Source organism: Temnothorax longispinosus, chromosome 1, assembly GCF_030848805.1.
Source record: "Temnothorax longispinosus isolate EJ_2023e chromosome 1, Tlon_JGU_v1, whole genome shotgun sequence".
Taxonomy (NCBI): Eukaryota; Metazoa; Arthropoda; class Insecta; order Hymenoptera; family Formicidae; genus Temnothorax; species Temnothorax longispinosus.
The window spans coordinates 10,529,911-10,557,275 of NC_092358.1; the positions used below are offsets into that span (position 1 = coordinate 10,529,911).

General features: G+C 40.6%; 1 protein-coding gene across 3 annotated transcripts in view; it reads left to right on the forward strand.

The window, feature by feature from the left end:
- Positions 1-27,365, forward strand: part of LOC139825140 (cyclic GMP-AMP phosphodiesterase SMPDL3A) — a 62,486-nt gene that overhangs the window by 16,092 nt on the left and 19,029 nt on the right. Inside the window, exons 1-3 of one of the 3 annotated variants that reach the window (XM_071797656.1) lie at positions 694-1,366; positions 24,396-24,469; positions 26,600-26,668. In XM_071797656.1, coding sequence (XP_071653757.1) covers positions 24,412-24,469; positions 26,600-26,668 — 127 coding nt within the window. In that variant the 5' untranslated portion in view covers positions 694-1,366; positions 24,396-24,411. Of the gene's footprint in view, positions 1-693; positions 1,367-24,395; positions 24,470-26,599; positions 26,669-27,032; positions 27,115-27,365 lie in introns of those variants that run through there. The other 2 variants (XM_071797657.1, XM_071797658.1) reach the window with 2 other exon arrangements.

The following is a 27,365-nucleotide window of genomic DNA, read 5'->3' on the forward strand; positions in this document are numbered from 1 at the left end:
GGACATCAGGGCTGAAAGCAGCGGGCATGACAGTTAATAGAAACATTCTAAGCGACAATAACATTCGTCACGTGGGACGACCGCGGATCGACATTAGCGGCCGCTGGAGTGCCAAAGAAATAGCACATCCGTCGGACAGGTGAGGGCGTGAATAAACAGAAACCAGAACGGGAGACGGGGAATAACGTGGGAAGAACGTGAAGAGAGAGCTCTCTCCGGCTAGAGGAAACCGGGGATCGAAGGGAGCGCACTTGATTTCTGGTTAATAAAACGTTATGCCAGACATGAAGTGATACGGCGATGTATCGCGAGTTATAGCACAATCGAGGCAGGGCGAGGAGGAGGCGATGGTAGAGAAAGCCACTACGAGGCTACGTGTTGCGGTAGCAGAGAGACTCGGTCCGGGGCTGTAGACGGGGCAGGGACTTCGGGGGTGTGCGCGGAGAGAGAGAGAGAGAGGGGAGAAGGAAAGAGAAGAGAGAGAGAGAGAGATAGAAAAAGAGACACCAGAGCTTCCCCTCACACGTACGCGATACGTACGCGGCTGGTGTACGCGTAAAGAGCGTGTTGTCTCACGGTCACGCGTGTGCGAGGTACGTAATGGGTTGAAGAGAGCTGAGAGGGCGCAGTCGCGAAGCTGGAGCCACCCTCGCAACCCCCGGCAAGCAGCGGCGGCGTCGGCGTCGGCGTCGGCGGCGTCGGCGGCATCGGCGGCGTCAACCCCACCGGAATACCGTCCCGAGGAGGCAGCGAGTTCGACTCGTGCCGGGTTGCGAACCGCACACGGTTCGTCGATCGTTCACCTCGCGCAAGTGAGGGGGTGTTTTCGCTGCAAGAGACACAGCGTCGCGACGCGACGCGACGCGGCGTGGGAACGCGGCAATTTTCTCGTCGCTGTCTCCTACTTTCTTCTTTTTCTCCAGCTGTCGACGGAGGCATTAACGCGCTGCCAAAAAAAAGTATTGAGATGAATAAAGTATCGGGTGCTGAGGAATAGATATACGATTTGTCTCGTCGCGAGTGCGGACAGAACCTCGCGGTGCCATCGGCGGCGGAAGAGGTGAGCACGGGTGAGTTAGGGGGTCGTTCGCCGGCGGCGGCGGAGAATGATCCGAGTGGGGAAGGAACGTTGAAGACTCTATCTTCGGGAGAACCGATATATAAGTCGCGCGCCGGGCCGGTTGGAACCGCTCTGTGATTTATAAGCTGCAATCGTAAATCCGTTCTCAATCGGGTTGGAGAAGAAAGGAAAAAGGTGTGTGTAGGTGTGCCGTGGGTGTACGTGTGTTCTCCGGTATGACCAGTCACGAGTGAGGCTCTCTCCCCGGTATCCCCGACATCCATTCTCGCGGAATCACACGAACACGTAAGTGCTGATTGCCTTTCGGCCCGCGGTCGTACGACGTGGGCTTTATCACTTCGCGTAAACGCGGTCGGTTCGAGAGGCGTAGAGGCGGAATGAGAGTTCTGTCGTTTGCGTCCACGTAAGAGTCTGTGTATAATTTCTCCAAATTGGAGACTCCGTCCGCGTTTGCCGACGGAATGGAACAGGTAATTTTATCTCGGCACCTTATTGGTTTCCCTTCGGAGAAAAGTGTCGAAGCATTCCGAAAGATATTGACGTACCTGCAACAATAATTTTTTCGCTATCGAGATGGATACTAGTAGATTGAAAGATGGAAATCGAGTATTAGCAGATTGTTGAAAAATGATATTCTGATGAGAGAAAACATTTGAAATTGCTAGTACCAGTAAAAGTATTACTTATTAATTATCTTAAACGTGCTTTTTAAGGCACTGAACTACATATTTCAAGACGCTAAAGCATGCAGCAAATTGTACGTTTGGAAGTACGATATTTCAAACATTTTTGTTGTCATAAGAACATTACGTTTGACGTTTAGTTGATATTTCAAGTCCATTCTTCCATCACATTTTGGGCAGTTTGGCATCGATTGTAATTATTTCAACCGAGTTTTGAACTGCTCACCGCAAAACCATGTTTATAATAAAAGAACAACGATAATGTGTGTGTGGCTATTTGGCATTCAGCATTTGTTATAAACGTCTACTCTTTCGAGCTTATTTATATCTGTCTTCTTTTTCTCTTTTTTTCTCTTTTTATGAATTCTTTATCCATATAAAGAGATTTGGCAAAATGATTTGACTCGTACTAGCAAAAAATCGTCTGTCTTCTCTTTTCTCGTGAGCGTGGCTTTTAGCAGTTTGTATTGGATTACAGAATTTAAGAATTACTTTAATCCAAAGGCCGAAATTTATACTTTAATGAAATTGCAATGATCCTCCTTTTTCTCTCTTTAATAATGAGCCATAAAACAAGCATCTTGACCTTTTGTTTCTTCTTTCTCGGCATTCAACGGTTTCGAACGTATGCATTTTTCATTGTCTGGATACGGAAAAAATAATGAACTTGTGAGCGATTTTATCGATTTCCAGAAAAATAGCAAAGAAATTTCTCGACATCCATTCTGCTTTCACCAAAATATAAATTCATTTAAATTGATTTTCCGATTTCGAATGTCGCGAGGATGTTAGAACTGCCATCCGTTATAATTGAGTTCAAGCATCTCCGCTCCTAATTCACTGCTTTCCTTAAACGCTGCATCCAATTTACACTAGGTACTGCTCAGTAAAATCAGAATTCCGTGGAAGAACTTGCTTTAGAATCTTTAGAATCTTATCTTTCACAAATGAATTATAAGTATCTTTCAACTTGTATGCGCTTATTTATTGAAACGACCGATAAGATGCTTGAAAATATATAATAAATTAGCGCATATATATATATAAATATTAAAAATATATTTTTATTTAATGTATTTTTATATAAAATTACATATCGATTTTGTAGTAATGTTTATATAGTAATGTTTATTGAACAGAAACATAATTGAATCCATAAGGCATTGAAGATACTCGTGTTTTCTTTCTTCAGCTGTAGAGTGACATTTCGAAATCGTCGCCCGTCTTTCGAATGTGATTTTCCGAAAGCTGAGAACGCACGGAAGTTGATTGAGTCGTCTAATTGGCAACCAGGCGCGGCTTTGATCTGGAAATTGCAATTTCTGTTGTCTCGGGGCGCGGTTGAATTGTTCCCGGTGTCTGTGTCTGTTTGCGCGGCGCGTTATCGCTAAACGAAACAATCGGTCCTCCGGGTTGCCCCCGCGAAAAAGAACTTAAACTTTACTTTAAAACGTCCTAACGGAAGATAAATTATTACGAATCCGCGTTAAATCCACGTGGCGGCAGCCGGGGATGCACAAGGAATACATTAATGCGAAATGCATCGCGCGCTCTTGCGGCTGCTCCGCCGCTCGCGAATGCAAAACTAACATCTGCGTTATCCCCGAGAAACGCAAAATCGCTTAAGCGCGTCTTAAGCGGGGGAGGCGAAACTTTCGCTATATCCGTCTGACAGTTATCCGATACATTACACGGCGGGATACCCGATATATTATGCGCGGCTGGGTACATATACCGTGCGAGTACACGCCGCTCCGCGCCGAGCGGATAATTTTATTCTAGCACGCGAATTTTCTTCGGCGCGGCACGCGCGAATATTACGCTTTTTCTTCGGACGAGCTATATGTACATATAGATCGTGCGAATCCCACGGTGCCACGGAATCGGCGAGCGATTCGGCGTAATGATATTACGCGCCATAAATTTTACCCTCTAAAGAGGAAAGGGAAAGGGGCCGGGGGGGGGGGAGAGTTGAACACAGAGATGCGGTTGAACTCTTGAACATCGACCGATGTGCCAGACGTATGTGTGTTGGCCTCGCTTTCATTTCGTTGCGAGCTCTAATGTGCGGCGCGTTGCGGCTGCATCTGCATCTGCTAGGTCTCCGCAGATGCACGCCCTTCCAAATTCGCGAATACGCGCCTCGCTCGTGGCTTTGTACAATTAATCGACGTTTCCGTCAACGGCATCTTTCCTCCACAGTCGAACAGTGCTCAGCCTGACGGTGTACGGTGACCTCTTTCCCGCGGTTTCGTCACGACGCTGACTCGCGACAACTCGCTCGTCGAATTAGATGAAGTGATCATCCGCGTGAGGATTATGCCTACGTAGTATCTTCCTAGGATAGTGGAATAGGAATTGTACCGCAAGCAGTAGTTGAAAGTCCCATAAACTTAGCACATTCGCCGCTCCACCAGCGAGACACTTTTCTCGAGAAATGCAAGCGAGAACGAAAAGTTTGAAACGCGCCTTGCTTAGCAGGCGTTTATAAGCGCGAGCGATAATCGAACCGTATATTCGCCTTTATTACATTTCTATTTTATTTTGCTTCGTTGTTTTGTCATTTTATTACGCATTTATATAATTTCAAGGAAACTCTTGGAAATACCAGCATGAAAATTACGCGTTTTGGTCGACCCTCGCTACGAGTGGAGTTGGATTATTAAATGTTATATTTTTCAAGTTTTTGCATTATAGTGCAAAACTCGTAAAAAATAGTTTTTGCAACGCTCGTACGGCGTGCAAGCTCAACGATGCGGCCGTCGTATACACGTCACCGAACAAGTTTCTCAAAAGAAAAATTCCGCGGTGAAACATAAAAGGTCGACTCGGTTGAATTCGGAATAACATCGCACTAATAAGATTCTGTATTATATTATAGTAATTTTATATTATTTTGTATTATAAATTATCTATCAATATCTTAATTCTTAATTATCAGAAAATATTGTACCGAACAGAAATAAATTGCTGTGATGCCATTGTTTCGATAGCTCGAAATATATTGAAGCACGTTAACTTACTGTTTCAGTTATCGCAAACAATATTTTGCAATAATTTAAAGCTTCTGTTTTCTTCACTGCAGAACCGTGTTGAATTATGATGTCAGATGAGAAATTACGTAAACTTTTTCCTTGCACTCGAGATAAGTGAGTTCTTCTCGCACGCTATCACGGTTACAGTATAGTATTGGTAAAATATACCGACCTCTCTTTTTAATTTGTGGATTAATAGATATAGCTACATTTTGTTGCGAGGTTTATTTTTGTTGGAAATGTAGGATGCATGCAGATTAAATTATACGTTTGTTTACTAATACAAAATAGAAAGAGGTGTTTTTAGAATCTATTATTAATTTATATTATATTGAATATATATGATGACAAGAAGATTAATTTAGAAATAAAATTGTTTGTTCCGCCAATAATGATTAAACCAGAAAAGTTTATTATTCTCGACTACAATTGGCAATACGTATATTGAAACGTTACGACGTTTCGACCCTTAGGATTGGGTCCTTCTCAAGCAATCTGGTATAAAACTTATCTTTGTCACGACTTACACGTCTGCGTTTACGGGCGAAAGATTTATTCGTGTAAGGGAAGCCAAAATTGATGTATAAGTCGGTGATTTCATGAGAAGGTCGATGATGTGTAAATAGAAATGAAATTGTTTATTCCGCTCATAATGATTAAATCAGAAAAGTTTATTATTCTCGACTACAATTGGCAATACGTAGGTATATTGAAACGTTACGACGTTTACACGAATAAATCTTTCGCCCGTAAACGCAGACGTGTAAGTCGTGACAAAGATGAGTTTTATACCAGATTACTTGAGAAGGACCCAATCCTAAGGGTCGAAACGTCGTAACGTTTCAATATACGTATTGCCAATTGTAATCGAGAATAATAAACTTTTCTGGTTTAATCATTATTGGCGGAACAAACAATTTCATTTCTATTTACACATCATCGACCTTCTCGTGAAATCGCCGACTTATACATCGATTTTGGCTTCCCTTACACGAATAAATCTTTCGCCCGTAAACGCAGATGTGTAAGTCGTGACAAAGATTAGTTTTATACCAGATTGCTTGAGAAGGACCCAATCCTAAGGGTCGAAACGTCGTAACGTTTCAATATACGTATTGCCAATTGTAGTCGAGAATAATACACTTTTCAAGATTAATTTATTTCAATGTATAATGTAAGGAAGGACACGATTCCTTTTGATGTTATAATTCAATACAGCTGTAGAAAACGCGTAATTTAAGCGGTGACAGATATATACATACATATACAGGTTTCCCCCGCTGTTCAAAAGCGTTCCTATGAAATCTTTCATAAGCCGAAATGATATAAAGTGAAGGAAGCAATTACCATGGGAAACATTTTTTTCGTAAAAGCAAAAATTTTTTTTGGATTTCTTTTGGTTGGCGAAAATAGGCACTAATGTAGGACATGTAGAACTTTCGTAAAAGCAAAGTGACGTAAAGCAAACTTTCGAAAAGCGAGGGATACCTCTACATACATATATTTATATACATATATGTATATAGGGTAAACTCGGGTAAGATGGCTATAAAGGAAAGATGGCCAACCCATGTTTATTCGATACTAGATGATGAATTAGATTGATAAAACATGGGCCATGTTTCCTCTATGGCCATCTTATTCGAGTTTCCCCTATTGTATTACGTATATTATATAAATATATATACATATATACACATACATATGCATATATATATATATATATATATATATATATATATGTTATATATAATATGTGTATACATGTATATATATTTATATAGAATATTGTTACAAATATGTAGATTCAAAAAGAGAACAGAGCAGCTCAAGTTAAGCCGCACTCGCTTTTCGAGGAAGGGTCGACGATACTATAGTTTTTCACAAGCATCGCTTTTGCCATCATCAAGGGACTCATGTGGTGGCAGGTTGACGTGCCTGCAGGTTCTGTGTGGAAACTGCACGCCATATAAATGGATTAAAAGAATTTGACGAGAGATTCCATTCTATAAAACTGATATTCTAACGCACAAAAGAAACAGAAATTATTAAAAAGAAGTTTGAGTTTTATTTCACTTTTTTTTATTCTCAACAAACTGATGCTAGTTTATATTTTTCATAAACGATTAGAGGTAAATTCCAATTTTTGCGAAATTAGAAAACATAGGCTATGATTAAGCGCCCATTGTGAAACCTCTGTGGAATAAATTTAACTGCAACGTATTTTAATCCTTATGAAGATTAGACTATATAATCTCGTTAGAGAAATTAAAGCATTAATCAAAAAAGGGAAAACATTTCAAATTAGTTAAACTGACTTAAAATTAAAAATTCTTATTATCTCCTAAATCTAAATTTACTCTTACAGGCATTATTATGTGTTAAAATTACAGTCAGTTTAGAATTCTGTGCTGCAATACCATCGTATCGTGACTTTAGTAAGTCTTCTTTTGCGAACGATACTTATTATCACTGAACATAGCGTTTCTCTCGATAATCCGTTTGCGCTTGTCAGAAAAACAGACGTCGATTTTGTTTCTAGAGAGACATTTAAAGATTATTTCATCTCGCGCAGCAAAGTAGCGTTGAGAGTTAAAGAACATTTTTCGAATTATTATATTATTCTACATTACACCGGCCACCTGCTACAACGTAGAGTCTCAACGTGGAAACTCGATTCTTGTGATTAATTTGAGTTTCATATTAACGACGGATACACGACACTCTCAATCTCGTTAATATTTGATGCAGAAATGGCGACAAAATGTGAAAGAAAGAGAGAGAGATAGGGAGATAGGGAGAGGAGGGAAGAGGGGAGAGGAGAGAATGCGATGAGAAAGCTGCGCATGATGATAGATGGAATGCGACGTAAATCTTATTTGCCTCTATCTACGTCCATACCATAGCACCCTCCCTGCCAATATTGTCCGTTTTCGTATGCAACTTTTAACAGCCGAGATGTGTCGCTGTCATGCAAGCTTTCGTTTTCCCCGCTATTGCGCTCTCTCATGTATACCAATGCAACGCGCCGCGCAAATCCGCGAAGAAGCGACGCATACGGATTTATAAGTGATAAGCGTAACTCCTCGGAGTACCTCGAAAATATCGAAATAGTCGAATGCGCATTCAGTCGAGTCGTTTCTCGCGCGCGGCACGATATTTCGCTACGCTAAGGGGAAGCCGTCAAATGTCGTCGTCTTTTTATAAAAGCTCAATACGATGTAGGACGCGTCGGAATCTTTAACGTTAATGCCGGATAATAAAGTTTTTTTTTCTCCTTACTTACACTCTTCGTTAGAGACTTCGCGGAAAATCTTGCATTTTTAATTCTTTGTCACGATCGTGGCAATAAGTAGCGCCGCGACATTTTAGTTAATGAAAAATCGACCGCAACTTGATTAAAGACTCTACGATTTAAATTAAGGTCAACGGATCTGAAACTCCCTATATAGAATATTGATGGGACAGAATTTGATGGATAACTGGTTGAGGAATATTGATAGATAGCACACTTTCTTCGTAAAATTAAAATATTATTGTTACGTAAGTGTTTATAAACACCACGAGGATATATTATAAACATATATATTTGTGTAAAAATTGATAGAAAAACAAGATCACATTTAATATATGTTTTACTATTTGTAAATAGAAAATGTTGAGTTTTCGCAAATTTAATTTGGATAATTTCTAATTATTGTTTTCATTAATAATTCATTTTTAATAATTGTCTACATAAATTCGAAATATATTATAAAAATTGATCATTTAAATTCGACAGAATCTCTTCTCTTTTTCCAAAAACTAAGACAATGTTGATTTATTAAGAGGATTATTATTAAGAGGATTCGTTTCCTTCTCCACTGTGCCTACGTTTGACTTCGACAGCCGATCCATCCATCGGCGTCAAGAACATAACAATCGATTGATTATTTATTGCGGAATAAGACTGCACTCCCGTTTCGATATCGAAAGAAATAGGAGAATGTAGCTCTTGCTTTTTGTCTCCGAACTCCGAGCTGTTTTTGCGGCGACCTCGAGCTGGTCAACGGACTGTCCCGGCGATATCGCGCTGGCGAGCTCGCGAGGGATAACGTCGCCAGTCGCACGGAAAGCGTTAAGAGCTATCATCTCGGGAGACTCGTTTCGCGCGTCGTAAATCACGGCGAAAAGTCTCGTCGACTCTTTGACGCGTTTTATAACGCCTTAAAAGTGACCATTAATTATCGCGAGGCGCACACGGTCGAATGCGTTCCGCGCAAGCATCTATACGTGTGTATACGCGTATCTCTGTATATGTGTGTGTGTGTGTGTGTGTGCAACTGTGTGTACCTGTGTCGGATTCACATAAATCTCAAGCATACAGCTGTCGCTATGCCGGCCACGTTCGCGGAATAAATTCGCCGAGGGAAAGAATCGCGCGGTAGTCGCGTACTACGTGTTCGTGTTCGGAAGTGACGCTGGGCCGTTCGATCAAGGGCACCCCCTCGACGAAAGCCCCCCCCGCCCTGGGTCCCCAGCCTCCCTAGCTTATTACGACATAATATCGTTGCCGATAATAATAATCGATCTCTAATTGGATTTGCATTCCGAGCTTGTCTTTCTATCCCGTCCCGGACGTTTGCACTTTATGAATTTCGTCCGCCACCGTAAATAATTCAACGCGAATTTCTCTCCCCCCGGTTAAACCGATTACCAATATAATAACGGCGGACGTATAAAAAGAGAGAGAACGCGTCGCGCCGCGGTGTAATAACGATCGTCGATGGAACGCATCAAAGAGAAAATTCACGCAGGTGGATCGCAGAACAAATGCGCGATTCGTTCCGTGCTGGCGCGCCCGCGTCGGCCGCAAAAGTATTAATGGCACACGGGCCACGGCATTTCTGCGCCATGAATATGCATCGCTGGGCTATATATATCGAACAATAGTGCATTACGACCCGAGAAGGCACTGGCAAAGTGAGTCCCTGATAGTCGGCGGAAGCGGGGCCGGCGGGGGAGGGGGGCGGGATAAGAGAAAGAAGGTGAGTCAGGCTAGGAAATAAATCTTCCGCGGCCCTCAAATTAAGACAACCGGTGCGAGAGAACGCGAGGGAGGACATTTACTCCTTAATGCGTCGACATGATTCCGCGAATGCTAATGCGTTTTTTTTCCTCCTCTTTCTTCACGGGGCCAATGTATGATAACGATCCGCGATAACGATCGCCCAGCATGGTGCACGCGCCTTCTTCCGCGCGCCAGCTTTTTTTCCTCTCTCCTACGGAACTTAGTGCACCGTCACTAATCGATTCATATCAACATTCCGTAGATTTTACGCACCATTTTCCACACGATCGCGCAATTTCCTATACGAGACTATAAGGAGACCTGGAAAGAGAGGAAGAGCTTACCGACATGCCGTTTATTATATTTAAATTGCCATTTTCTTCGCTCGCGATAAACTTTGCGATAACTTGCGTTACAACGATTAAACGCGGCAAAACGAATGCGATAATGAAGCGTGTCGTGTTCGAATCTCTTTCAGTAAATTACAGCTCAATATTTTTCGCGAGGTAAAAGGTAAAAGTTTCAGGAGTTTCCCCTAATTGCCGAAAGTAGGAATTTTACGAGAATAAAAAACGTAGAAATGTACATACGCGTACGCTCGCAAGATCCGTGCTTTATACTCACTCGAAAAATTCATGTACTCGGTGACATTTGTCACCTGGTACACGCGATAACGGGGATAACGAGATTCTAGTGCCAGTCGACAAAGCTGGCGTTGATCAAATTATTTCCTATTATCCGAGCCGCGCGCTGCGCTAGTTACCGTAATATCTAAAACAGCTGAAACACCCTGTGGCGTCCGACGGCTGCTAAACAGCACGATCAGCAATAGTTCCTCGATGTTGGGGCGTTAAATGCGCGTCGGGCAGAATTTTCAGTGAGCGACACGTAACCCGCTTATATTCCGCTTAATGAAACGCAACATTTTTTTTTGTTCGCGCGAGGCGCGATTGCGATGTTTGACGCGCGCGACTCGTTGCGACCTTAATATGCATCGGCCGTACTCCCCGCTCGGAACTTCGCACAATATCAATCACGTTTTTTTATTGGCCCCGGCGCACTGTCTATACATTTTTTTACGACGCGCCAACACAGGTACCCGCGATATTAATACGTGCTCCAGTATGACGTGCGTCTGCCCGCGCTCTATTCCCAATTCATCGGCAGTAACAATAGACGTAAAATCCGTTCGAACGGATCCTCTCCTTTATTCTATCGAGATAGCGGTAATGGGTATACGATAGTTTACACCACAGTTCCTTAATTTAATCCGATCGCGAATACTTCAACTGCCGATAAAAAATTGCCGAGTACTCGTTGTATATATAGTACGCTTTTGTACGAGGCGAGGAGTAGTCCAACTCGATAACGCAAGAGAGTTTGCATAATATTTAAGAGATATATGAGAATTTGTTGCTGGCTTACTCGCGGAGAGTTTTCAACAACGTTCTCAGAACAAGAGGAGCGAATTTTAATTAATGTACAAAATAAAGCATGTTTTTCCGCACTTTTTTACGCCAATTAAAATTCGCTTTTAACGTTTTCTCCACCAAAATAAAAATCGGTCGTTTCGTATAACAAGATTCCTACATGAAAAACGTCGTCTATGCCGGAATTGACGGTATTTTCGTGGCGGAGGGACATTGCAGAGGATGAAAAGGGTTAACGCGGGTAACGAACGGGTGTGTCAGGATTCAAGCTGGAAAATTCTTTGTCCCGCTATCCCGGCTATTCATTCGATTCCTTGAACACTATATCCCGCCGTAAAACGGCCGCCGCCTGCGCCGTGTGCGCACGAAACGCTCTAATCATAACGATTGTTTCATGGCATGTACTTACAATCCGCGCGCGCTGACTTTCTTCTCCGGCCTGTCGCGGATTTATCGCGCGTTCGCCGACCCACTGTTATCGATACCATAGATTATCCGCACGCACCAGCACCTCCTTTGTTCCTGCCGTCTCTCGATTTTAAGAAAGGATTTCCTCTCGTTTTGTTCTCAACTTCTGTTTTTAAAGAACTGGAATGGACGAACGCGTAACACGTTAAATTTAAATAATAATTGTATTAATTACAGCGTTATACGAATAAATCATCAGACTAACTATAATTACAAATCGTATTTGCGAATCGAAAATACGAAAATACGAATCGAATATAGAAAACGATCGAAAGAGAATGTATTGCAAGACATTCACAATTGATTCCTAATTTTCGAGAGTAATCCAATTTCATGGGATGAATTTCCATTCAGTCGGTTTTAATTCGTTTATTTTTTGTCTGTTATACATTATTCACATACATCGCTTTTTTACCGCCATTCGAAATGAATGCAATTATTGTGCGATGTGCGTTATTCGATTTCCAATTCATCGGATTGTTCGGCTTTTATAATTCGACAATTATATATTTTACAAATGTAACAACGGAAAGGCAAAATGCCTAGTTGATTATTTTCTGACACTAATTATTCATCGCGATCGGTTGAAATGTCTTCATTGTGCAGTTCTGTTCTACTTTATCTAAACAAACTGTGTTATAATTATGGCAATGTGTGTTACGAGAGTAGGTATATGTCGAAATGCCGTTTGCACTGTTGTCGGTCGTACATTTTTTCCTAAATTTTTTATTTTTCTTATTCAAGTTAACGATAATAACCTTTCGATATTTAAATTCCAAGTTTTTGTTAAGGTTTTATCTTTTCGTGCATCTTTCGTGAAAATGCGACTAAACATTTAAAGTATTTCTCATTCAAGTTTGTCTCAAAAATTGTGAAATTTAGTAATTTCCCCGGGGAGATTCTTACGTATCGAGAATTTTCGCGAGAGTTGCTAAAGACGCGCGAAGACTTTTGTGAGAGAAATGACGCGTAAATCGGGGATTCTTGCCGAGATCGTAAGGACGGTTGCGCCACCTTCTCAGGAATGCGGCGCAATTTAACTTAATTAAAGGAGCACGGAGGATCCGGGAGGCGAACACGCGTAACATTCGTTCGTCCGCTCAGCCCCCGACACCAGCGATCGATATCGAGGAATTTTCTGTGGTGCTGCTACTCGGTTTCGCGCGCGGCGAGGATGCACGACATGCAGCAGCGAGAGAGTGGCGCAGTTTCTTGTCACGCGCGCGTTTCGTGCTTTCGCGTACCCACATTTCCGGTCCCCTGCCCGCCGTCGAACGTATTTCCCGACACAGCCGCTTAGAGACCGCATTTACCTGCAAAACGTTTCAGGAGCGCATCTCACGCCGCACCGCACCGCACCGCGCCGCGCCGCGCCCGCAGTGGACCTATATACGCGGTGGGTAATTGCGCCCGGGATATTTCGTCGCTCTGGGCCAACTAAAACTTCCCAGCGACTTCCGTTCGATGCGGCAGCCTCGCCAGTGCAGGCGGGTAGGATTTTTCCAAGAGATTTATAAAAAAAAAAGAAACTTGGCGTTTCCCTCGCTTATTTTCAAGGGGTATAATTGCATTTAATTCAGCGTGCGTCGAGCTACGAAAGGTTTTATGAAGGAAGCTGAATATCGTTTTTCCTGTTAATAACGTTCCGGTAATGCTGACTCTCGTATGTCCTATAATCTCATAAAAACATTCGATTTTTTTACTCTGCTTCGTCCTGTAACCGTTAGCGAGTATATAAAAAAGGACGTTGTAATTGATAGCAAGTTTTAAAAGGTAACGCGCGCAAAGCGGGGTATGATGGAAATCAATTTCTTATAAATCTTTTAATTCTATTGAATTTTCTATGTAATCTCATCATTTAAACCATATGCCCATTAAACCTTTACAAGATTTATGGATCTGGTAAAGGTTAATGACCCGTGAACTATAGGTATATGACGCCGCCGTGCAAGTTATTGAGTTTTTAATCACGATCGAAAAGGATAGAAGCAGGATGCAATTTTTAGAATAAAAATGACAAAAAGTTGTTAGATATTTTATTCTAAAAAAATTCTTACTCTACACATATAGTCTACACATATTATTAAAAAAGAATATTAAAAGTTGCGGAAGCGATCCTACCTTCATATATCTTATACATTTCTCGTGTCTTGTCTTTCTCTTGTCTTTTAGTAGTATATCTTTTATTTTATTGTCAATATTAGATTCCCATAAATATTTTATTCAAGTTATTTTGGTCTTATCCGTTCACCGATATATTAGATCGTTTCATAATATTTTTATTTCAATAAGTTTGTTTGAGCCCTTCCAGTGCACCGTCTTGCATCCGCAGCTACCGATCCATTAACGCTACACGCGTTATGTACATACACCCGTGATTGGCGACACGCCAACTTAACGAGTATGTATCCCGCACAAAGAAAAAACGTGCTCGCTCATCCCGATGCAAGAATTCGGCGGAAGAATGTATAAACAGCGCGGGCGGGTCGACATAAGATCGTTGATTAAAAGGGGTTGCGAGCGCGAACCGGTACGACGCGAAGGGTTGTACTCGGGATAGATAGTAGCCCGAGCGGGCGTTATTACGACTAGGTACGATTTCTTGTAAGAGCGGAAAACGAGCGAGAACTTTAGCCTATTAAGCGCAGAGTACAACTCGCCGTAAAGATTACACGCGATCGCTCATTTGCATTTTCTTTCCTCTGGGCATCAATTTATTCTTTTCGCTTCCATTTCGAATGCGCCACTGATGCGAACGGTGCAGAGTATACCCTATAGCCGATCTTAAGTTTGACAGATCCGATCAATTTAGAATCAATATCTTTTTAATGAAGATTGAGACGAAACTTATATACACACACAATTTTTCAATATCAAAATTCTGCTAAAATAAATTCAACCAGTAAAACTTGCATAAAGAATAAAATTCTATTATTTATTTGCGCTGCACATAATTTGCAAACTGTCATTCTCGGCATTTACTCGGTGCTAATTAAGAAAGCGTTAAGATTTATTACGGATTTATTACGTATTTTTATTACGTATTTTATACGGATTTATTACGTATTTTTATTACGGAATAACTGATTGCGCAGACTGAAGGATTTGCAACAAGAGTGAGATCTGCTCAGAATTTGTACAGAGTCTATTTAAAAAATATGTTCTTATATTTAGATATCTTAAGAAAATTGAATAATTTATTTTCATATTTTCCTTAAAAATCATATATTTATGGATTTAAGATGATGTGTAAATACATAAATAGGTTATTTAATATTTAAAAATAAACTTTATTATTTAAGTCAAATCTACAATTTTAATGCAGATTTAATGGAGTTAATTATTCTGAAACACTTTCCAAAACTTCACTTTTTAAAAGTATTGATCCAAAATTGTTTAATACTAAGTTCTTCAATTATAAACTTTACTAACTTAATTTTTTACCTTCATTTTTTCAAAGAAATTTGTTTCAACTTTAACCGTTCACCTCATTTCATCACGAAGCACATCATAAGACCAACGGGAGAACGGTGTAAACGTAAGAGGGAAAAAATGATATCATTGCACTCCCGCAGGTCGAATAATGAGTAGCGAGTAGCGATCAAAGAAAAACGCGCGAGGGAATCGGACAGCCCGGCACAAAAGATACAACGAGTCCAGGTGAGAAAGAACGGGGACGGGACCGATAGTCGCGAGTATCCATTACGAGTCGAGGGCACCCCTCGCGAGGGGTCGGGCGGTAGGAAAATAAACGAGAGTTCCAGCTCGTTAGCCGTCGAACGGCTCCGTGCTAATAAATGCAACACGCGATGTTCTATTTGCATCTACCTTCGCAACGACGGCGACGGTCGAATCGGACCTTCGCGTGCACCTCGAGAAAAGTTTTCAGCCGACGCGACGCGACGGCGCGGCAGAGCGGGATTCGCTGCTGAAGCTGCGAATCAGCCCCGATTCGATTCCAGTCGCGCGTTAAGCGCGAGTGCGGCGTGCGTACGCATGTTAAACAGTCGTATCTCTCTTGTGCTCCTGTTATCGAAAAACATAAACCGCACGCGCGTTGAATGAGGAGTACGGCTCTCGAGCTGGCGCGTTCCCTTTCGACGAATTAAAGAATTCAAAGCCGAATTAAATGGGATGGAACTATGTGTTGTCAAAGAGGTGCGGCGTGTCATGGTGCACGCGAATTAAATATGCAATATATTTTGCAAAAGTCGCGGAATAAAGGGCCGCAGACGTCTCTCTCGCTCTCTGCAGTTGAAAAAGATATATGAATATGTATGCGTTCAAAAGAGGCATCTCTGCTCTCAAACGGCAACGTATTACGTATCTGAAAAATGCAGCCCGAAGGGCTAGTTGAACTAAAAACTCGCGTTAAAGCCCGCACGGAGTTCTGCAGATGAGAGGATACGGGGCCTCGGGAAGCAAGAGAGAGAGCTAGGAAACGATACATCGTCCACGATATATGCAACGTTCGCTGATTTAATTTCGGCGCATCACGCACGAGTGGCAGCTGACGTTTGCTGTCACTTGGTCGGAAACTGCTATCGTTTCGAGCTTATCGAGCAGTATGCTCGTACAAATAAGGTTATTCGTACGCTATCTCTCCCCTTCTTTTCTCTCTCTCTCTCTCTCTCTCTCTCTTTCTCTGTTGCACAGTCAATTTAATGTAATAACAAATAATACAGTTGCAGCGAGCTAAACTAGCGCGATTAACTTTTTCTAAATTTGGAAATAGTCTAGACTACTTTATTTAGACATTCTAAGTTTGTTCTTCTTTAAATCATCTTTTTTAAATTCTTATATTTGTCCTTTTTAAGATATTTGAAATTACCTCGGAAATTATTATTCTGGGGGATTATTTTAGGACTGCAGTGAGATACAACAGTATTTTAGCTTTATACATAATATATATAGGTATCTAATTTTGTCGTCGCGTTTGCTATATAATAAGCAATGAAAAAAATATGATTATTCGTGAGAACTAGAATCAATATTAAGCAACAGTATAATTTTTATCAACAAATAAATAATTTTAATAAATTTGCTAAAATTCTTTCTATCACATAGCGTATCGAGAATGCTGTTTCTTTATCAAAATCTGATTTTACCTGCGTTAACGCAACTTTTTCTATTAAAAATTTGTGCCAAATAAAGTTGAAAGTAATAACAAAGTAGTTGTGAAACATTTTTCTAAATGAGAAAATAAACTATTAAAACTAATGAACCTAATTTTGATTAATAAAAATAATTTTGAAATAGGTATGAGATTCTTTTCAACTTAATTTGATACATCAAACGATCCGCACTGGTTTGATGATAAAAGGAAAGGTATGTAGAACTTACCACGAACCTCACAATTTTACAGACTGTCCCCTGGCGTCCTTGAGCACGTACAGGCATTCTACAAGGTGTATCCAATTTCGCGGGGAGAATTCACGCACTACCCTTTGCGGGTCTTCTTCTCTTTTTACTGCAACGAATCTCTCGCCAAGAGTCCGTCCGCCTTTAAACACTATCCCCCAAAGGTCAATTACCGATAAACTCACGGCGGGGAGCACATAAGCTCGTGGTATATAAAGAATGGTATATAAAGAAGAGACGACGCGGGCGGGCGGTCGCGGTGGTGGAGGAAGAGGGTTAAAGCACCGCTCGTAAACGCGCGATGGGAAAGATACAGCCCGGTGTGGTATTCGATGTAAAGCCCGAGCGCGTACGTGGCTACGGGTTAAGAAGTTGTCACGTGAGCGTCCGGATAGGCGAAACCCCGTCGTGTCCCGTAATGCCGGGGAACCACCGAGAGCCACTGCGAGAGTGGTCCGTTGATTTCCCGAGATTTATAGCGACCACGACAGTTTTCGGCGCGTATCTGACATCGCCGCTCACCGCCCGGTTGCTTCTCTCGTGACGCGTCGCGCTTAAAGAGCCACACGACTCTCGGAAACACGCGAGCTTGTCGTAAACGTCGCGTGGAGAAATTTTTGACACGCCCAGTCACGCCGAGTATTACATCTCGTGTAGAGCGGCGCACAGTTTGCGTATCGAGCTCAATACAAACAAGCGAAACGTAATATGTTGCATACGATGACATCAGGGTAGCGGGATTATTTACCAAAAGATTAATCACTGATAAGAGATCAACGGTTGATCAGTAAACAGTCAATCTTTCACACAATTAGCGTACCTAAAATATCTCTATATCTAACTGTAATTTAACACAAAGTCTAATTGATACAATAAAAATTCATAACGCGAGATAAATCTTTTTTATACGAGGTTTCGTGTTTTCAAAATTCTGCCTTTTCAAATAAAGTTCCTTCTTTTTCCGGTGAAATATTTTTTCCGTGTCCTTAATGCCACTGAAGATATACACCTCGGGAGCTCGGGGTGATACACCCTGTCGTCGCGTCGCGCGGCCGGGCCCCGTGCGAAAGCGCGCGACGGGGATGTTGCAAGCGGATGGCGTGATAAGCGTCGTACTTTATAACCGGTCGCAGATATTTCCGCGGGTGGCTCTTAAACGGCGGCTGACGAGCACGCGCAATCTGCACGCCGCGCGAATACGCGTGTGTTAACGTTGACGCGAATGAAAAACGTATTACACCGGGCGCGCGGTGCGATAACGCGCCGCGAGTCGCTCTGTAATGACATTTCCGGGACAATTTTGATTTGCATTAACGAGGCGAACGGGCGCGATTTACGTCGCAATCGTGGTACCCGGGCGACTATTAACGCGCAACGTGAATCGCGCCCGGGGCGAAATCGAGGGGAAACTAGTGACGAAAAACGATATATCGGTTAATGCACAAATTCATCACTGCGAGAACTAGATAGCGACGAATGGTAATTTCCCCCCTCCCTTTTTGCGATAAAACAATATGTATTAACAATATATCCGCATACAATAAAACATGTACGTTATACATAAACAACAATTACGTATTAACAATAAATTAATTTTCAATTTTAAAGTAATTTGCGCGAATATATTGCGCATATGTTATTTTGTGTTCCTGTTTAAAGAGGGATTGTGTGCTGCCCCGCTTAGGTATATAAACTCTGGCGCAATTTAGCCCCTTTCAATTCGGAGGTTATTACCGACAATGAGTTCGCTGTAATTTGGTTCGGATCATACGGACGGCTAACAAATTTCGTAAGGAGCCCCTTTCAAGACAAGCAAATATTGAAATATGTCTTTCCGCATGCGATGCTCTTCGGTAAGATATGGCAAATATTGAGATGCGCCATTTCGTATGCGACACGATGACGCAATGTAGTACTCTGATTGCAAGTTCGTTTGTCGTTGGAAGTTGGATTCTTCTTATTCGACAAATATTTATAAATAACGTTTGAGAAAATCTACATCGGAGCGCTGTAGCGTTGGTAGTGGGACGATATTAGGTTTGACTTTAAAGCTAACACAAAGAAGAAAGACGGTAGAAAAGGCGTGCTTTCTTACATTCTCTGTATTTGGAATAAAGCAATGATCACGTATATAGAGAAAAGCTAAAAGCAAACAACTGTGGAAGTGGAAGGTGTTACTAAAACGAAACAGGCGTGTTGGCGTATTGTGCGAATGCCCGAACAATAAAACAAAATCCAAAAGTGGCGCGGATGTGCGATTTATTTTGAAACGTGATAAAATTGGATCTTGAATTCTACAGAAGGGAACCAATCAACAATCGAAAAATTGTTGGTTGGCTTCCTTCCGTGGAATATAATCCGATTGAGGCACACAGCTTCGAAAAACCAATCAATACACTTATTGTATTCGCCGTATATCTCCTTTCGAACAGACATCCTATCCTAATATTTCTTTGTACACAATAATGGGCAACGTTAGCACACGAATTTCGTGTCGGCTTTACCCATCTCCGTGATAAATGACGCCATAAATTAACGGAAAGCTTTAATCGATAATTTACTAAAAGTTTCATTTGCTTTTACCGCAAATGGTGCCAATTCTTGATAATTGCATGTACGATCGCGTGTTTCCGTCGCAGTTGTCGGATTAAAAATTGTGACCTTGAAAAATTTTTGCAAATAAGAAAAGTTTTCTTATTCTTTCATGCCGCTATCTTTAGATACAATTTCAAACTCGAATCCGGGGGGCCTAATCGAAAATGCGCCACTGGCCTCGGCAAATTTCGCGAAGGAATGGCAGATACGTGCTTCCACTTTATCGCGATCCCCTGCTGATCCCCTGCTGATTGCCGATGGCTGCGATAGAAAGATTACGTATATAGCAAAAGGGAGAAACGGTTTGCCGATAAAGGCGATAGTCGATGCGATCGGAGAAAACGGATTTCCGTGACGCCTGCACGACAGTTCGTTAGCCACCCGACCTAAGAGCCACCGATAATTACTCCGCCATCCGTGTATCACGAGGTCACTCGGATGACGCGGTATCGAGGTCAGCTGAGCGTTTTCTAGTACAGAGGACCCACGGTTCCGAAGGACGGAATACATCGTTCTAATATAGACGAGACATGTCGAGTAATGGCGCGGCAGGAGGTTTATAGTCTGACAACATTCTCAGCAACCCTGTTCAACGATGCCAGTGATGTTATCTTGACAACGCACCACCATGACCAGATATAATCTGAGTTTATCGGAGCGTGAAGCAGCGCGAGGTCTGCGATTTAATGTGCCTACACTGCTAGAATAAGAAAGTACAAGACAAACAGGGTAAATAGTTCTTCAGGAAATTGTTACGTATTATATTATCTCATCTAGGATTTAAAAACGCAAGAATTTACGCAAGAAGTACTTTTTCTAAAGTTTGAGATTTATTCTCGTAACTTAGAGAGATTTGCGCACAATTACTTAAATTTTTCGAAGGACAGCCGTGCTGCTCTTAATAAATATTAAATTGTAGAAATTATCAGATCTTGAGGAAGATTTTTGTGAGTGAATTGAATTGTGTACGTATACTATCGTACGTACTGACATGGCAAAAGATCTTTGAAAATAATTGAAAGAATACACACACACACACATATATGAAAAAATATTAAACGTATACGTATCAAAATATATGACATATATTTATAAATAAAATTTTATCTTAAGGGAGGAGACTCATGTCTTTGACCCTTTTTTTGATAATTTTTTGTAAAGAACTGAGAGTATTTATTGAATCCTAATAAAATACATGATAATGTTGCCGATCAAATGTACAAGAAAAAAATTTTTTATAGTAGAAAAAATACAAAGTGCAGCTGCTCGAAGTTGTCGTCTAGATTTTGCGCGGGAGAATGCCCAGGTCCTTGTAATGAACTGAAATCAACAAACCAAAATTTTTTCGTTAAATTATGATCCTCCGATGCGCATGAACCTAAATTTAGCAAAAAAAAAAGAAATTGAAAAATAGAAGACGTTTTAAAAAAATTTCACAATTTCAAATTTTGTTAAAACGTCCTCTATTTTTCAATTTTTTTTTTGCTAAATTTAGGTGCGCATCGGAGAATCATAATTTAACGAAAAATTTTTGGTTCATTGATTTCAGTTCATTACAAGGACCTGGGCATTCTCCCGCGCAAAATCTAGACGACAACTTCGAGCAGCTGCACTTTGTATTTTTTCTACTATAAAAAATTTTTTTCTTGTACATTTGATCGGCAACATTATCATGTATTTTATTAGGATTCAATAAATACTCTCAGTTCTTTACAAAAAATTATCAAAAAAAGAGTCAAAGACATGAATCTCCCCCCTTAAAATCTAACGGAGATTATAGGTTATAGGAAAGTAGATACAATATTCAAAATCAGCTCAAGTTATATACCTAAGTATGTAAGTTCACTCTGCAGTTCTTGAATGAAAATTTCACTTGCCACGGGTATTGTCGAAAAGAATAAAGGATCTCTCTGAAGTCTTGACATTCTCGTAATAATAAAAATTAAGATTTTAACCGTTTTTATGTACGCGCGCGAGCTATTTATCCAAAACATACGTGCGCGCAACGTAACAGCATTTATGCACTCGTTATTCTCGCTCGTGGAAGCAGCTATCGCGTTAACACATTACGCGGAATTCTTATGGCGGCTCGACATAGCCATTTGTGCGATGTGACACGCGATTACAAGTAATTACACCTCGCGCGTGTCATGAATATTTACGAGCGCAGTTTTTAAAGTTTCGTGTTTAGTTTTAGTCGTTTAGTGCGTCGAGCAGGCTATATATATATCGGGAAAAATGATTTCTCGTTTACGAGCTCGACGTTGGATGAGTTTTCCAGTACGGTACGCGTAATATACGTGAATACGAAAAAGTGTATTGCAGCATATGATGTTTCGATTAATCAAAATTACTCACAAACAGAAGTGACATATTATTTTCAATTTTATGATTTAACGAATCAGTATAATAAATCTCTTGCATCTGCAACTTGATATTTTTTATATTGTTTTTTTTACTTACGTCTGATAAAAATACTCATAAAACTGATCCTACATCTCAGAAAAGATACTTGGCAACGTATATGTTCTCGATACTAAAAAAGTTAAATCATTAATATATTTTATATTGTGAAAAAAGTAAAATTGTTACTACTTAAGTTTTAGTTCTAAAATAAATTACGAAGTCCTATTTAATTTTAATTAATCTCTGCTCATTTTAATTTGAGGCTGCCGGTAAATCTTTCAAAGAATTGAAAAGCGTTTGACAGAGTATCGGCGACCATTTCTACTTACTTTTAATCTATTTTAGAGACATATCATATCTATAAGGCACTGCGTTTTATTGTCATTTGCAAGAGTTGTCGCGACAAGAGACGATCTTCCCAGTATATCAATTCCGTCGGGACACAATCGATCCTCCGGGTAACGATTGGAATCATCAATGCAATTACTTGGTCGCAATTACGTTCCGCGAAACCGTTCGCGATACCGTATCGACGTTTTGACACTTCGCGTCGCCGCGAATTATTCATGCCGCGGCGCGGTGGTTAATGTCGCCTATGGGGGCAGACGGGACCGCGTATCGACACGCGGGCCATTATTTTGCATTAAGTCGTTAACGCCCGGTCGCGCACGCGGCCCGAAACGAACAAGAAAATCGCGTGTCCCCATCGTAAACTTCCGCCCACGGCTGTACAAAGAGCCGTCCATGATAGACCGATTGCCCGTAATGGTTCGCTTCGTCCTCGTAATTCTGCTTGTCGTTCCTGTCGTGTGCTAGTCGCAAATTGAAATTCACGGTGGCCGCCGGGCCAAATGTGCCCGCCCTCCACTCATCCGCTTTTCAGCGCTCGCAGGGCTCGGAGCAATACGTTAAGCAAGGTAAGCGTGAATGGGCGCCGCCGAAATACCTGCAGGGAATTCTGCAAAATGACGAGATAGAAAACTCAGGAGATGAAATCTCGCGTTAAAAATATTACAAAAAATCGATGTAATCACGGGGACACGTTTATAAAAGATTTTTTTTTCGCCGCGAAATGATGTCCGTAATGAAATACGTATGGACAATAATAACGTCGCGGTGGCAGAGATTGAAGTTTCAATGAAGTTTTGCGAAAACAAGCTGCGCATAGCCGTGCAAATTAATTTACATGTTTCTGATGTGAGAAATTACATTATTGCGAGTATTAGAAACCGTAATACTCCGCGATGAGCGTTTGCCATATTTGTCTAACTATATGGCGAATATTCATATACAAGACACTTGAGTAACGCGTCGGTTCATTGTACGCGAGGCAGGCAATTGTCACCGAATTAAATCCGAAATTAGCGCTTGTTTATCACTTCCCGCAGCGTCATTTATCTTGAATATTTACGTTTCGCCGGGAACGAAATACCAGCGCGACGCACACTGCATTAATTACATGCGGTAGTTCGTCACATATTTTTCCTAAAATAATGAATTTCATACAATCCAACGTATAACCGGAATATAATTTCCCGCCCGGTTCTGTCAATTTTACGACAGTTTCCGAAAACTATGGGCGTCACATAACCGCTAGTTTGAATTGTAACTAGAGAAACATGTGAGAGTAGCCGGTTTTTTTTACGCGAAATGTCAAAAGCTAAATTTGTTGATATTTGCCCGCAGCGCTTTTTGCGTCAAATATATATATAGATCAACAAATCCTTCTTTATGCCGAATCTAAAACTGCACTTGCACATAATTGAAATTATTGAGCGCTAAGGTAAATATAAAGCTCTGAATGGCATTATGCTACGACTGCGAATTTCCACGGGACGTGGAATTGATTTTTCCCACTCCTGCAGTGTGTCTTGGAAATAGAAGCTGAAGAAAAATCCGGATCAGATCCAAATTCGGTGCGTTCACGGGTGAGCGGGCGCGCAAAATTATCCGTGGCCGCGCTATCCGACATTAATGGCCGACCTATTTGCATATCGCGTTTAAACTGCGCGAAACGTTATTCCGCTTTAATACCGCACCGAGGGGACGCCATATATACTTATCATCTTTTATGACCCCGAGAATATCCGGTTTGTCGGAAATACTCTATCTCGTAGTCGAGTTCTTAGCCGCAATCTCGCGAGCGCGCGCGCGCGCGCGCAAACAAAGTGGACTCGGGGCGCGCGATCGCGCGCGCAAACAAAGCCGTCCCGCGGCGTTGTTATCGCCGACGCCGATCGTCGACATTCGGTTTCTCTAGCGTTCAAACGTGGTCTGTAATTACAGGTGCGATTCCGGAAAGATGATACGCGACTACCTGATACTGCTCTCGTGGCTCTGCGCGGTGCAAGGGAAGATAGGTAAGTACCGCACGTTCTGCAACTTTGTATTCTGCGATTTTGCGAATAACCGCGATGAGAAACACTTCGTGCGCTTGCAAGGCGCTCTTCCTTACATGCGCTGGTAAACGCAATTTTTAATCCCGCGTATAAAGGGAAATTATATTGCGACTATATAGCTCATCCGATGTCTTCAGGCGCAATCTGGCTATCGTTTACGCGCCGCCTGAAAATCCATTCCGCGGCACAGCTTTTCTCAAGAGAAAAACTTCCCGGCGTTATATAATAGGTCGAGAATAGCGGCAGATTTGAAGCGATACCGCTTCAGGTAGAATCTCGATACGAGAGTGCACTTCAAAATCCATATAGCCAAACTCATTTTTAAAGATACGATTTTTTTCGTTAATGCAACCGTGCACCAGAATAATGTAAAATCAATTTTTTTCGTTAATGCATTGCAGCCGTGCACCAGAATGATGTCGAATCTATTTTTTCGTTAATGCAACCGTGCGCTAGAATGATGTCGAATCTATTTTTACTACCGACTGTTGCCAACTGAAAGTTAGCGAAGACGAGGGAGTATGTGTTTCAATCGGATCAATCAAATCGTTACCTTATTTCTCGATAACTACAACTTTGATATGTACTTCCGCACATAAATTTCTTATTGATCAAGCTTGGTTTAAAGGATATATAATTATCATTAATATTGTTATGTTAATAAAAAAGCGGAAAAACGATATATTTTATTTATACGTTCTTTTATTAGCTATCGACTGAGTTACAGAGGAAATTGATTAACCAATAATATGCATCCGCGTGGGAAATTTTAGTGATTTCCAGTTGTTATATAAATATTACAAAATAAAACCTTCTACTTTTTTTGTATAAATTTATTTCCGAGATTATTTTATTGAAAAGATACAGGAATAAGATAGTCAAGAAATGAATAATTTACAAGATGTTTTATACCTTACTTTTGTTAGACATATTTTGCCATAAAATATCTCGCAAAATATTCATTTTTCGATGACCTTATTTTAAACACTTTATCTTGCACGGATTAATGAGATAAATTAATTGGTGTAAGTTTTAAAAAAAAGCTGTACAGTTGCACATTGCAAATTGCAATTACATCCTTTTCGAATGTTGTATAGTTGCATTAATTTCTTGTACTTTTATTTTTTAATTTTTTTTCCATCTTCAACAGAGATTTTAACTGTTACAGTTCTATGATTTATTCTGTACAATCTTCTCTTTTTTTACGCATAAAAATAGATTATAAATATTCTTATGTTAATGATTTTTACACAAATACAATAATTTATATTATTTTTTTATAGATAATTAAAAATTGTGTTTGCTAGCGCAAAAATACATAAAATTCCACTTAAAACGGAAATTGCAATATTAATATAATAACATTTATATAGTGCTCATAAATGCAATACTAAGATAGGTAGTAAAGCTTGTTAATATTCTTTAATGTTACGCTGTGTGATATTTTATCTATCACTATTTCCAAGATAATAATTAGTCTAAATTTTATGAGACTTTGTATAAAGCTTACTACCGGAACAGCAAAATTTTCATCTGCCAAACAAATGTCGCTGTGTGCGCCACAGCATTTTTTTTCGTATAGATACGCAAATATGATCTCTATGTTTATTTGTGACAATGGAAGCGCAGCAATTGGTGTGAGATGTATTTTTCCATATCTACAGCAACGAAAATTGAACTCACCGATATGATACTGGTTTTAATCCCTGGGATATTTCGACAAGGTTATACGTACTGACAGCGAAATTTTACAGAAGGGAGGCAAAACCTGTTTATTTAAAGGAACATAAAAATAACGAGCTTTTTGAACGTATAAATTAAGCCTCTTAATAAACAGCGGTGATATTTGAAAATTTTCACTGTTTTCCACTGACAAATAAGTTATTTTTATTTCGTGCCATTCGTTATTACTTTTTTTTCAAATATACGATTCGATTGAAGTCAGAAAGTGCTCAACCATGTTAACCGCTAAAACACATATTGATCTGATATTGAAACATTTGAAATCGCCGCGTTTGTAACGGTTTTTACACTTTCACGTCTTACATCCCCCTATTAATCCCGGTCAGGATAAAGTTTCCTATTTTGCAGGATATTTCTGGCATATCACCGATATTCATTATGATCCAAAGTATACTACGCAAGGAAACGCCGCTACCAGTAAGTCAACATGCGTTGTTTATGATGAGCTTTACAGCTTTTGCATTAGAATAAGGTTATAATTTTTTTCTCAATTACGGGATTGCGTTTTAAAGAAAAAAGAAAAAAAGACAAAAAAATTATTTGCATGTGCCTGCTGACGATGATCTTCACTCGATATGGCTGGAGTTACACCGTGCCGGGAATTGATCGCGTAATTGTTAGCGAGTTCTTTCTTTTTCATCTCATTTTTCATATCTTGTTTGATCACCCACGCGAATCTCATCCTATCAAATTTCATCGTATCGCCTCGGAAGGTTACGTGACCACGATTTTGCGAAATTCGCGTGGAAATTTTCATCACTTTTCACTTTTTCGCTCTTAGAGAAAATGTACGTGATCAACCTCCCGTTGCGAAATCCGAACCATGATGTTACCACCTAGTCGGTGTTGCCAGATGCCTCGAGGTATAAACTTTCCCGAGCGCGTTTCATGAAAATTTCCCTCAGACTTATTAGTATTTTGTGAATATTTCCACGAAACTTCATAATTTTCGAGATTTATTGGACAGCACAGTCTTTTTTCGAGGGAAGAAATTTGCATGAAAGTTTTCTTTTCCAATTGTTTTTCAGCATGCGATGAACTGGAGCTCCGAGCTTTAACGAAGTACACGCCTTCGAATCGTTATACATTTCATTTTCCGACGATCGCATGAGCG